The 13,691-nt window shown below is 32.9% G+C and overlaps 1 protein-coding gene across 1 annotated transcript; it reads right to left on the bottom strand.

The window, feature by feature from the left end:
• Positions 1 to 7,233: 7,233 nt before the first annotated feature.
• LOC110614078 (auxin-induced protein 15A) lies at positions 7,234 to 7,737 on the bottom strand. The gene has a single exon (XM_021755543.2). The coding sequence runs from the start codon at positions 7,635 to 7,637 to the stop codon at positions 7,338 to 7,340; it is 300 nt and encodes a 99-aa protein (XP_021611235.1). The 5' UTR covers positions 7,638 to 7,737; the 3' UTR covers positions 7,234 to 7,337.
• Between the last annotated feature and the right edge of the window lie 5,954 nt (positions 7,738 to 13,691).

Raw genomic sequence — 13,691 nt, 5'->3', positions numbered from 1 at the left:
CCTTCCTCTGATTCTTATTAACAGATGCATCAAAACTAATTTCGAAGAAAGCCCGAGGGGGGAGATGAACTGTGGTTAACTGATGCTGGAGATGTTTGACTACAACAGAAAGTGCACGAAGACAAAAAAGCCACACGTTCTGGTTGTTTCCTCCAAGCCCATGAAATCAAATTCCCGGTTGGGCTAGGATTTAGGGCCCAACTAACTTAGACATCCAATTAGATTATTTTTTTTATAATTTCTTTTTCCCATTTGGAAAAGGATTTTTTTTGAAAGTAGTATAAATATGGACCCCAGCAATAACGAAATATCATCAGTAGCTTCCACTAAAAAAAAAGAAAAAAAAGCATCAGCAGCCTCGAGAAAAAGGAAAAAAAAAAACATCACCCAGCACCTACATGGCTGAGGTTGCAAATTTTGAAGGGTGTGAAAGAAGTTTATGTGGGTGTGGATGTGGAAAAAGTCCACCGAAGTCTAAATTCCTAAATTATCCTGTAGACTATGAAGCAACCTATGCTTGGCAACCTCCTCCTCAAGGATGGATGAAATTAAATGTAGATGGCAGTTGCTTGGGAAATCCTGGTCCTGCAAGTGCAGGTGGCCTTTTACGGGATTCTTCATCTAATTGGGTGATTGGTTTTGGTTTGAATATTGGCGAGACTTCTATTTTAAATGCCGAGATAATTGGAATTCTAGTCGGACTTCAACTAGTTTGGTCTATGGGATTTCGTAGAGTTATTGTAGAATCAGATTCTCTAAAGGCCGTTAGATTGATCACCGAAGAAGATATTTCTTTTCATCCTTTGGGTGATTATATTCAAGATTGCAGGACACTCTTGAATTTAGACTGGCAATGCACTTTGTCTCATGTTTATAGGCAAAGAAATTATAGTGCAGATTCTCTTGCGAAGCAGAGTCATGATTTGAAACCTGAAGAATTAAAGATTTGGTACTCTCCTCCATGGAAAGTAATTCATTTTCTAAACAAGGATAGGTTAGGAATAGGATTCAAACGCCATTAGTTGTTATTTTTATTTACTAAATATAATCAAAAGGAAATAAAAATTTAATGGATTAATATATTTTGATTTCTTTAAATTATCAGGAATTTTGTTGTTTATCATTAAATTTTAAAATAATCAAAGTATATATTACAATTTCTTCTAATAGTGATGACTCTTAAACACCCACTGATATATTTTATTACTATCACATTTGATTATATATATCCAAATTCTTCTTCAACTTGGATTAATAAATCTTGAAATGAAGGTTTGTTCAAGTATGATACTGGAATTACGAATCGCTTCTTTTTTCTTTTCTCCAACATAGACTGCAAGGTAGCCCTTTGGAAACCCATATTCTGAATATGAATGAGCAGTAGAAAGATCAGTAAGGACTTCCAAAAGAAAGGAGCTCTTGATGCTTGAGATTGTCAGGACCTGTGATGCTTTTAAATCTAAATGTTTTGTGCATATATATATACAATACACATTAAGGTACAGTGGAAATGCTTTAATGCAAGCTAATGAGTGGTTTGGATCAGGTCTAGTGATACTCATGAAGGATCACATGGTTTTGTCTTCAACCTAATCGTTTATAATAAATGATTGATGCACCAATTCTGAATTCCCTGAAACATCATGACCCACCACTTCCAGGCGGGACTAATTATTTAAGCATTCAGAGGCGATTGAGCTCTGAACTCTCAAGCAGGTAGGGAATCCTTCATGTGAACTTCATAGCAACTTGTTAGCTACTTGACGAACTGAAAGTTACGAAAATTGTGGGATGTTTCACTTTGTCCACGACCCTAAAATCTTCCTTTTCACTGAAGAGATTCAACTACATTGATGATAAGGTTCTACAAATCTTTTCTCATCAAAAGCAAGCCATAGTGTCAAAACTACATCGTTTTCTGTTAGTTTCCCTTTGGTTATGTATATTGTTTAGACAGTGTCGTTTTAGGACAGTTTTTTGAGTCTCTTGCACGTGATGTGCACAAGCTGGTCTTTTGTCTTATAAGGAAGATACAAGCTTCCAGAACGTGATGTAACGACATATTTTTCTTTCCATTTGAAATAAAACCAGAATGTTTTCTCTCTCTCACTCGTTCTTGAACATGGTATCAGAGCCTGGTCTCTAGCTCACGCCGGCGCGTTGCTGGTCGCCTGAAGGCGATCATCTGCTCTTTCGAAAGATCTGACGATGGCGGAGCGAGGAAACAGTAGTAACGATCAGAAGGCGACGAGACCACCCGAGAAAGCACAGATCGCGAATACCGGGATGGAAGATCTGCTGAGTCTTCAAACCTCCGATCATCCAGGTATGAGTCTGGTCTCCGCTCCTCTCATAGGTACTAATTTCAGATCTTGGAGCAGGGCTATTAGAATAGCGCTGGGTGCCAAGATGAAATTAGGTTTTGTCGAAGGCACAACTTCGGCACCTAGTAAAGATTCTGAGGGATATGAACAGTGGAAAAGATGTGACTTCATGGTCACATCTTGGATTCTTAATTCCATCTCTAAGGAGTTGGTTGATGGTTTCATATACACTGCCTCTGCCAGAGATCTCTGGTCAGAGATTTGTGAGAGATTTGGAGAGTGCAACGGACCGATGATCTATGAGTTGCACAGAAAGATCTCTCTTATATCTCAGGAAAATGCTTCTGTGTCTGTTTACTTCACTAAGTTGAAGAGGTTATGGGATGAACTTGAGTCAGTAGAAACGCTCCCAACCTGTACCTGTGGAGCATCTAAGGCTATGGCTGACATAGCCAACAGAAATAGGCTCATGCAATTCCTAATGGGTCTAAACGAAGTCTTTGGGTCTGTAAGGGACCAAGTGCTAGGAATGGATCCTCTGCCAACGTTAAACAAAGCTTACTCTATGGTAGTAAAGTTTGAGTCTCAAAGGGAAATCTTAGGAGCCATGAATGACAACACTGAATCCCTTGCCTTATTAAACAAAACTCAATCAGAAAACCTGAATAGACCAAGAAGGTCTGAGAATAAGAAGGGGCATTGCACCTTCTGTAACATGAATGGTCACACCCGGGAAGGGTGTTTCAAGTTGATTGGGTACTCGGATTGGTTCAAGGGTAAGAGCAAGGCTGGGACACAACCAGTCAAAAATTTTAGAAGCACCAAAATTATGGCTGCCATTGATGGAAATAATCCAGAGGAGGACAGTCCTCTGGAATATCTGGATACATCAAATAGAATACTTGAATTGTCTTCGATGCTGAGCTCCCTGAAACAAGAAGTCTCCCAACTTGCAAAAGGGAAAGGAGTTCTTGGCCCAAGCACTTCTCATGGTCCAGAACCACACTTCATGGACTTTGCAGGTAAATCTACTATCTACAAGACTTGTAATGCACAAATACACAACAATGTTAGTTGGATCTTAGACACTGGAGCCACAAACCACATGTGTTCAGATAGTACTCTCTTCACCACTCTACAATCATCACACAAACACATATCTATTTGCTTCCCAGATGGAAGAACCACTCAAGTTTCTCAATCTGGAAAGGTCAATCTTTTTGGGAAATTGTTTCTTGATGATGTCTTATATGTGCCTCACTTTCAGTATAATCTGATCTCTGTTAGTCAGTTGATAAGTAGATATGGCTACTGTATAATCATATGTGATCATTACTGCCTCATACAGGACCCACTGAATAAGAGGGTGGTGGCCATAGGCAAGAAGCAGAGAGGTCTTTTCAGACTTAACCAGATGAGCTTTTCTCATTCTGACATCAGACATTGTTTACTTGAGATCATGAACTTTAATGCTGATCTTTACAGCTTTGTAAATAGTACTTTTTCTCTAGTGGAATTAAATAAAGAATGCTCAATGCAATATGAACAAGCTCATAATTGTCTTGTAACAATGAATGACATGCATGATAGACTAGGACATGCATCTGTTAGTAAACTCAAACATATTAAAGGAATGAATATGAGCAATGAGTCTATGCAATGTTGTCCTGTTTGTCCTCTAGCAAAGCAAGCAAGGTTACCCTTTCCCAGAAGTCATACTTTGACTTCAAGACCCTTTGAGTTAATACACATCGATATATGGGGACCATATAAGACCAGCTCTATTACTGGGGCTAAATACTTTCTCACCATTGTAGATGACTATAGTAGAGCTGTTTGGACCTTCATGATGCACTTGAAAGATCAAACCTTTAGCATAACTAGACACTTCATTCATATGGTAGAGAACCAATTTAATACTGGCATTAAGGTCATTAGAACTGATAATGGGAAAGAGTTTCTAAGTCAGAATTATAGATCTTTGCTTATGAACAAAGGGATAATACACCAAAGATCCTGCCCATACACCCCACAACAAAATGGGGTTGTGGAAAGGAAACATAGACATATTCTTGATACCGCCAGAGCTTTGAAAATGCAATCACATGTTCCTATTGAGTTTTGGTCAGAATGCATTCTTACTGCCACTTACCTAATAAATAGAATGCCCATGGAACACTTTGATTGGACCACTCCCTATGAGAGACTCTATGGGACATCACCTAATTATTCCCATTTGAGAAAATTTGGCTGTCTATGCTATGCAACTTCTGTGGGAACACAAAAGGATAAATTCCAAGAAAGAGCTGTTAAAGCTGTTATGATAGGTTATGCTAACACACACAAAGCCTATAGATTGTATAGCATGAATGACAAGTCCTTCTTTGTGAGTAGGGATGTAATTTTCCATGAAAATATCTTTCCCTTTCAAGGGACTGATAGGGTAGAAAGACCTGTGATTCCTCTTCCTATGGTTGAGGATGATAAAGTAGCTCCAGATTCCTCTCCTCCCAGTCACACCAATGAGGATCTTCAAAATTGCCCTTCCATTAGAAGGATGCAAAGGCCAAGAAAGGCCCCTGCTTGGATGAAAGACTATGTTAACTCTTTAGAAACATCCTCCATGTCTTTCCATCCTATGCATAAGACTTATATTTGTAATGTTAACAAGGTTACTGAGCCTGGTACCTATGCTCAAGCATCCAAGGATGCACAATGGGTAGAGGCCATGAATCAGGAACTTCATGCCTTGGAAAACAATAGCACATGGGTTCTTACTAGCTTGCCTAAGGGTAAGAAAGCAATAGGGTGTAAGTGGATATATAAAGTGAAGTTTAAACCAAATGGGGATGTAGAAAGGTATAAGGCTCGGCTGGTTGCTAAAGGATACAACCAAATAGAGGGCCTGGACTACAAGGACAGATTTTCTCCTGTGGCCAAACTTACCACTGTGAGAATTTTCATTGCCCTTGCCACCTTTAGACAGTGGCCTATTTTCCAACTAGACATAAATAATGCCTTTTTGCATGGACATTTGGATGAGGAGGTGTACATGACACCCCCACAGGGATATCACAAAGCCCAGCCTGGGGATGTTTGCTTGCTAAAAAGGTCCTTATATGGGCTTAAACAAGCCTCTAGGCAATGGAACATTGAATTCAGCAACTTCCTCAAAAATTTAGGCTTTGTGCAATCTCCTCATGATCACTGCTTGTTTACACAGCATACTGATACTATAACTCTGATATTACTTGTCTATGTTGATGATATCATTCTCACTGGAAACTCTATTGATGCTATAACTGAGTGCAAGCTTGCTTTACACACGAAGTTTACTATTAAAGACTTGGGGCCCATGAAATATTTTTTGGGTCTAGAGATTGCTAGATCCAGTCAAGCAACCTTCATTAGTCAAACTAAATACATTTCAGATGTATTGAAGGATGCAGGTATGTTCAATTGTAAGCCTGCCTCCTGTCCTTTACCTCAAGGTTTACACTTATCTCCTGATACAGGGGAGCCTTTTGATACACCTGACATGTATAGAAGGCTCCTTGGCAGATTGCTTTACATTAATCTCACAAGGCCTGATATTTGCTATGCTGTCCAGCACTTAAGCCAGTTTATGAGCATGCCTCGAAAGCCTCATTGGGAGGCAGCTTTACATGTGCTTCGTTATCTTAAAGGTTCCTTACAACAAGGCCTTTATTTTCCTGTAAGTGCTGATATGTCACTAAATGCATATTGTGACTCTGATTGGGCTGCTTGTACTTACTCCAGAAAATCACTTTCTGGTTATTGCATATATTTGGGGCCTTGCCTTATCTCTTGGAAGACTAAGAAACAACCTACTGTTTCTAAATCCTCAGCTGAGGCTGAGTATCGTGCCATGGCTAACACAGTATGTGAGCTCCTCTGGATTAGCTACATTTTGCAGGATTTGCAGGTTACTGTCCCGTTGCCAATCCCACTACACTGTGACAGCAAGGCGGCCATGCATATAGCTGCGAACCCAGTGTTTCACGAACGCACCAAGCACATCGAAATAGACTGTCACCTTGTCAGAGATCAGCTTCAAAAGGGATTCATACTACCTCATTATCTCCCTACTGAAGAACAGTTGGCAGACATCTTTACAAAAGCCTTGCCAGCATGTCGCCATGTTAATCTCACTCACAAGTTGAACCTTCTGCCTTTACCAGCTTCAACTTGAGGAGGGGGTGTCAAAACTACATCGTTTTCTGTTAGTTTCCCTTTGGTTATGTATATTGTTTAGACAGTGTCGTTTTAGGACAGTTTTTTGGGTCTCTTGCACGTGATGTGCACAAGCTGGTCTTTTGTCTTATAAGGAAGATACAAGCTTCCAGAACGTGATGTAACGACATATTTTTCTTTCCATTTGAAATAAAACCAGAATGTTTTCTCTCTCTCACTCGTTCTTGAACACATAGTCACTAATATTAACCATTTTCAAGCCCTAAATCACTAGGCAGAGGATGATTAAACAAGCTGTGATGGTAATTGAAGCTAGGACTATATACTAAAATATTTTCCATAAGCCCACAATGGTAATCAGAACCATACTGAAAATTTATTAGAACCAAATCGGAATCGGAACTGAAATTTGCCTTCTAGTCTAAATCCTAAAAATCAAAGAACCGAATGTCTAGTCCTAGTTTTGGTTCTTAGCTAAAACTACAGAGGCACCAGAACCGAACACACACCTATTTGGGTTTAGGCTTATTTAAATCCATTGTCCAATCTATAACAAATGAATGCTAAGCCAAGATCCAACCTTAGTATTGTGGTTTGAAGAAACTGTTTTCCACAAAAGAAAAGTCACACAGAAGAAAATTGGAACAGGAAAGTCATACAGAAAAGAACAAATAGAACATAATACATAACGGTCTGGAAGAAATAAAACAATAAGAAATAATTGATTAATGCTAATGCTTTTGTATACATTGTACTTGTAACTCTATTCTTTACAAAATTGTGTTCAGTGTTTCAGTCTCATGAACAATTTAAGCAAGAAATGACATCAAAGAACATGCTTTCACTGCAGGGAATTGTAAGACCACCCATTGGATGATCATATCCAAATTCTTCTTCAGCTTGGATTAATAAGTCTTGAAATGAAGGTGTGTTCAAGTATGATACTGGAATCACAAATCGCTTCCTTTGCTTTTCTCCTACATAGACTGCAAGGTAGCCCTTTGGAACATCCATGGCTACTGAAGCTGTTTGATTTGCAGAAGGAGACCTCTGAAGGATTTGCTTAGCACGAAGAATAGCAGGCAGACGGAAACCCATATTTTGTAATGGACGAACAAGAGAGATCAATCGACTTTGAAAGGGAAGGAGCTCTTGATGCTTGAGAATGTAAGGACTTGTGTTGCTTTTAAATCTAAATGTTTTTGTTTATATATACAAAAAAAATTAAAGGGTACAGTGGAAATGCTCTAATCTACGTAGTGTATGGTTTGGACCAGGTCTATTGATGCTCATGAAGGATCACATGGTTTTGTCTTCAACCTAATCATCAACAGTAAATTATTGGCACACCAATTTTGATTTTTCTGAAACATCATGACCTACCACTTCCAGGGAGGACTATGAGGTCCACTTGAATTGAGAATTTGACAGGTTCATGCTAATTATTTAAGCAAAGAGCTGACCTATTCAATCTTTTTTCTTCACTGGAGGGACATGGTCCAAGCATTCAGATGAGATAGAACTCTGAACTATGAAGAATGCAGGGAAACTTTCATGTGAACTTCGCACCTGCTTGTTTAGCAACTTGACAAGAACTAAACGTTACAACAGAAATGGTGGGATGTTTCTTTTTAACAAAACATTAAAATCTTTTTTCCAGATGAATCAGATAGCCATCTTTTTTACTGCAGTGCCCTGAAGTTCACATGAGCCATTCCCTGCCATCATGTCTCCATCACCAGCCAACCCTTAGTACTCTTTTGGTATGATTGTGATATCTCCAATGGATATATTACACATAGATTCTACGGATTCAATCATTGAATTGATAAAATTAAATGAAATATATATAGATATTACTGCTTCATCACAGAACAAATAATGAATGTATGAATCATACAAAAATGATAAACAGCACCAGCATTATCTTGCAAACTCGGTAAGAGAGATCGGAAGCAAGAGTGAGAACATCCTCAAGGAACATATTGGTTTATACTTGCTCTGTTTCTCAGTTCATAAGTTATCAAATGGCTTTTTGCCTTTCATTACAAAAGTGCGTAAATGACCTACTATTATAATTTATATCTTATAAATATATTTACTTTTCTTTTTTTTTTTATGAGAAAACTAAATAATTTAAAATAAAACTATATAGTATTTAGAATTATGTAATTTAATTTAATATTATTTTTTTAAATAATCACAATTATTTTAATTTAATTTAATTTATTTCTAATTTTATCAAATTATATTTTATTATTATATAATCTAATTAACAATTATATATATATAGTTTGATTTTAATAATTTATATTTTATTAATATAAATTCTATTAATATAAAGATAGTGTATAATATAATCTATTTAAATAGAATGAAGTATAATAATACATATTTTTTTAAAAAAATTTACTATTAATCATCCGATAAAATTTAATTTTCTCAATTTTTTATACATATTAAAATGTTTTATAGTAATTTTATATTAAATATTTTCTCAGCTATATAAATTTCAAAATATTTAAACACTAAAGTTTTTAATTTCTAATTTATATCAAAATATTTATAGCAAGTTTGTATTAAATATTTTATTTATTAAACAAATCTAAATTTTTAAGCTTTAATTTATTAATTTTTAATTTATGTCTTGACGACATTAAATCTGTCAATCAAAACTTATTAATTTTATAGATAGAGCAATTGATTGTGAATTTCACATAAATGTTAATTTTATTTAATTTAGATGATTAATAGAATAAGAATAATGTTGAAAAAAGAAAAATAATGTAATTAAAATGGTGAAACAAATAATCAAATTAAAATTTAAGGTAATCAAATTGAAGAGTGGGCTATTATTATTTATTAAAAAGATAATTTATTTTATTATATATTATTTGATTATAGTGTTGAAAACGTGAATTTTATCAGTTTTTTTTATGATTAAATTAATTTGCTACGCACTTCAATCAATTTCGACTTAACTAATAACCTTAATACGCGTATGGATTTAATTAGTTAACTGTTTAAGAGAGAAAAATTCAGATCAATAATAACATGTGAATTATTTAAATTACATTAATTAAATATTTTAATTGTTACGAGTTATTAATCCAATTAAATAATTACGGATTTAATTGAGTTAATTAGCCATATCTTTCCAGAAGATTTAATAGGTCTCGTGGTATTCTTAAAAAAACAGAAATTAATTAAAAAAACAGAAATTAATTAAAAAAAATAAGATTTGAGAAATTAAGAATATAATCTTACAATTTTGAATAAATCTCAATTTTAATTTTAGACTCTAATGGACATAATAAAATTATAAAGAAATTAAAAAAATAAAGAAGAGGAAGAGCGCGGCTAGAGGAGCTGGAATATGAAAAAGGAATAGAAGCATAGGTTAGTTTTAGGACAACCTTTATATAGGATTTTTCCTAATAAAAGGATAAATATTCAAAGTTAAAAGAAACTCTACTACTTTTATTTTATTTCAATCATAAAATGATTGTGTTTGTTTCAATTAAAAAATCGAGATTACAGTTCGTAAATTTAAATTTTAGAATCTGTCTGTTGTCTTGGGTTACAATCTTGAATACGGTTATATCTTTAGTCAGAAAAATTATAATTCAGCCTTTTTTTCTATTTTTTTAATTTCTGTTCAAAAATCTATCCAAAATCAAATTTTAATAAAAATCAATTATTTATATTAAAATCATAAAATTTAATAAGAAAAAAGTGATCAATTTCCCTCTTTTAGTATGAATGATTTTTGTAAAAAAAATTTCAAATCAATTTTTGCAAAATCATTTATAATTTCATCGGCATATATGATGGAAAATTTTGAAGTTAAAAATTTTTGAATTCTTTTATTCTAAATAAAAATTTTAGAAAAAAGGTGTTCAATTGTTATAAAATTTCTAATTTCAAATGGAGGGATCAAGATTTTTTTATTATAAACTTATATTAACAATTTTTTCAACACTATTAAGTTAACAATTATTTTTATAAAATTTATATAATTATTTTAAATATAAGAGTTAAATTGTTATAAAAATAAAATTCAAACGACTAAATTATTATAATCCATCAATAAATTTTAATACAATAATTAACAAAATAAAATTCTTTTACATATTATAACAATATTCTATTAAATATTTTTTTATTATGTTAATAAAAATAATTTAATTTAAGCATTTATATTAAATATTTTTTTATTATATTAATATAAATAATTTAATTTAAGTGTTTATATTTTATTTTTTTTATACATCTGTTTATTGCAATATATTTTAAAAAATTATATAAATTTTATAAAAAATTATATAAATTTTATAAAAAATTATATAAATTTTATAAAAAATTATATAAATTTTATAAAAAATTATATAAATTTTATAAAAAATAATTTATTAAATTATATCAAATTTATTTATTTTAATAGAGTTAAAAAAATATTTAATACAAGATTATAATAAAATATCTTGATATAAATTAGAAATTAAAAAATTTAAAAGTTAAAGATGTGAGACTTATACAGTGAAAAAATATTTAATATAAGATTACTATAAAATATATTAATATAATTAAAAAATAAAAAAATTGAGATTATGAATTTAGAGTGATTAATAATAAATTTTAAAAAAAATATATTTTATTAAATTTTAAAAAATCATAGCGTAAATCAACTTTTAATATATAAATATAAAATATATTTTACTGTACATATAATGTAGGGGAAGATTTTTTATTTATTTATTAAATTACTGTATCTATAAAGTGTGATAGTACTATGAAAAAAGTCCCCAGAAATTTAAATTCTTAAATTCTTCAGTGAGCTATGATGGGTTATACTTTGCAACTTTCTCTTTAAAGATGGGTGAAATTGAATATGGACAGTAGTTGTTTAGGAAATTCTCTGACCTGCAAGTGCGGATTTATTTAGGATCAATTCATAAGTTGAGTAATAATACTAAGATAAATAGGCAAATGACAAGTAATATAAAAATTTATAAACATAATAATAAATAAAATAGAGCTGTCTGAGCAGAAGAAACTCGGCCACTATTGACAATGCCAAGCACAAAGAAAATGGGCTTTTCTCTCTGAAGATGGTAAAATAAACACACACATCATCATAGCCAGGGGCGGAGGGAAGGTACGGTAAGGGAGCACGTGCCGTACCGGTGACCGAAAAATGATTTGAAGGGATGAAGGTGCCACAACGGCGTAGCCGATGATGCCGCAGCGGCGCAGCTAATGCCCTACCAAAGAGAAGTTCCTGGTTCCGCCACTGATCATAGCCATTAGTTAATAAGGGCTTTTCCTCCAACGACATCCTCCATTGGCAAAGCTTTAACGTAGTGGTGGATATCAGATATGGAAAGTAATTAAAGATGTGTTTATTGCTTTAATTATTGATCATTTCATATTTGTGAATTTAATATATTTAATATAAAAATATTAAAATAGCTAACCAGTGATTTTAAATGAGCTTTCAAAATTTGCCCTTTTAAAAAATATTAATTAATAGAGAGGATTTTAACCTTTGCAATCCATGCCACTTCCTTACTTGCTCCCAAATAGATTCAATCACGGGTCAAGTCGAACAACCTTGAACCAAATCAAGTCAATGGTTCAACTGGTCTGGATGTAAAATATGAGAACTAGTTATGTTTCTGATTTAATTTGATTTTTTTAAAAATAAAATAAACAGATAGATTATAGAACATATTATACTCATAGAGAAAACTATATGAAATTTCCTAGTTGGTTTGACAATCTCCTTTATTTGTACCTACCGCCCACTATTTAAATTGATAATACATATGGTAAAGAATTGAATAGATTCCGTCGGAAATTTTAATTAATACCGTTTAATTAAAATAATATAATAGAAAATAAAAATTAAAAATCGAAAAGTCTTATTAAAATCTAGAAAGATTGAAAAGTGAGTTTTAAATAGTAAAAGAAAAATTATTTATAATAGAAAAAAACCCTAATATGCAAAATTATAAAAATATTTAAAAAAAATTAAAATGTAAAATTAAGTATAAACGGTAAAATTTTTATCTCGAATTTTGTGACAGACTTGCGGCTCTCGTCACACTTTTGAAAGTCGTGTGTTTCGAAATTTCATTTTCAAAAAATTGTCGTAGATATCCATCGGACCGACAATAAAAGTTAGACTCGATTAAAATTTGCTGTAAAATTTAAAATTAATTGTTCCGTGTCAACATATATGAATTCCTTATCGACCAAAATTTGATTCCTCTTCTCCTCCTAAATACCTATTAACAAAAAAAAAGTTCGGTTGTTTATTATTGGACATCCATATTTTTTATACCCTAAAACCCTAAAAAACTTTACATTAACATATTCTTAGTATTTATCTTTTAACTCTTTTCAGAACTCTCAATTCATTCCAAGTATCTGAACTGCTACTTTTGATTTTATGTTTTGAAAAGAATTATACAATGGGAAAGAATGAATGACATATACGTACTAAACAATTCCTTGCATGGCTGTACAACCTCTCTATGGATAAGATTTGGGAAGATCTTCCATGATAACCATCACGAATTATGATGATCTGGCCTACCACTTTAGCAAAACCAACGGTAGATCAACGTTATTATCCATAAACCTTTATATGATTGCTCATACACTGTATTCTTAGCAGATTCTTGGAGTGAAGGAGTAGCAACAAGTGACAAACGTGCGGCCCAAATCTTTCATATTCTATTGGGTTTTGATGATATGTCATTAATCACCAAATACTACAAGTCCTCAAAGTGGCCACTAGCACTCATGTCTCTCTTGACCTTTGAGAATACACATGAAACTATGAGTTGCTGCTGATGAAAACGTAAAGATGGGGCTATGTTTTGAAGGGATGGTGGGTTGAATGGGAACATCTAACAAACACATTCATATGATATTCTTTCTTCTTTTCCTTTCTTTTTTCTCTATTCTTAACCACAAGTACTGCTAATAGCAAAAGTAGCCACATTCACATGCTTTATCTAACCTAGCTACTTGCTAAAAGTGGAGTTATTTTCAGCCACATCTTCGTTTCAACAAGACTACAACATAATTATTTCATAAGAAATTTTGGAATACAACTAGATTTATCAGGATCACTCTCAAATT

The sequence above is a fragment of the Manihot esculenta genome, chromosome 4 (genome assembly GCF_001659605.2).
Source record: "Manihot esculenta cultivar AM560-2 chromosome 4, M.esculenta_v8, whole genome shotgun sequence".
Taxonomy (NCBI): domain Eukaryota; kingdom Viridiplantae; phylum Streptophyta; class Magnoliopsida; order Malpighiales; family Euphorbiaceae; genus Manihot; species Manihot esculenta.
This window is presented reverse-complemented; position numbering and strand designations above follow the sequence as displayed.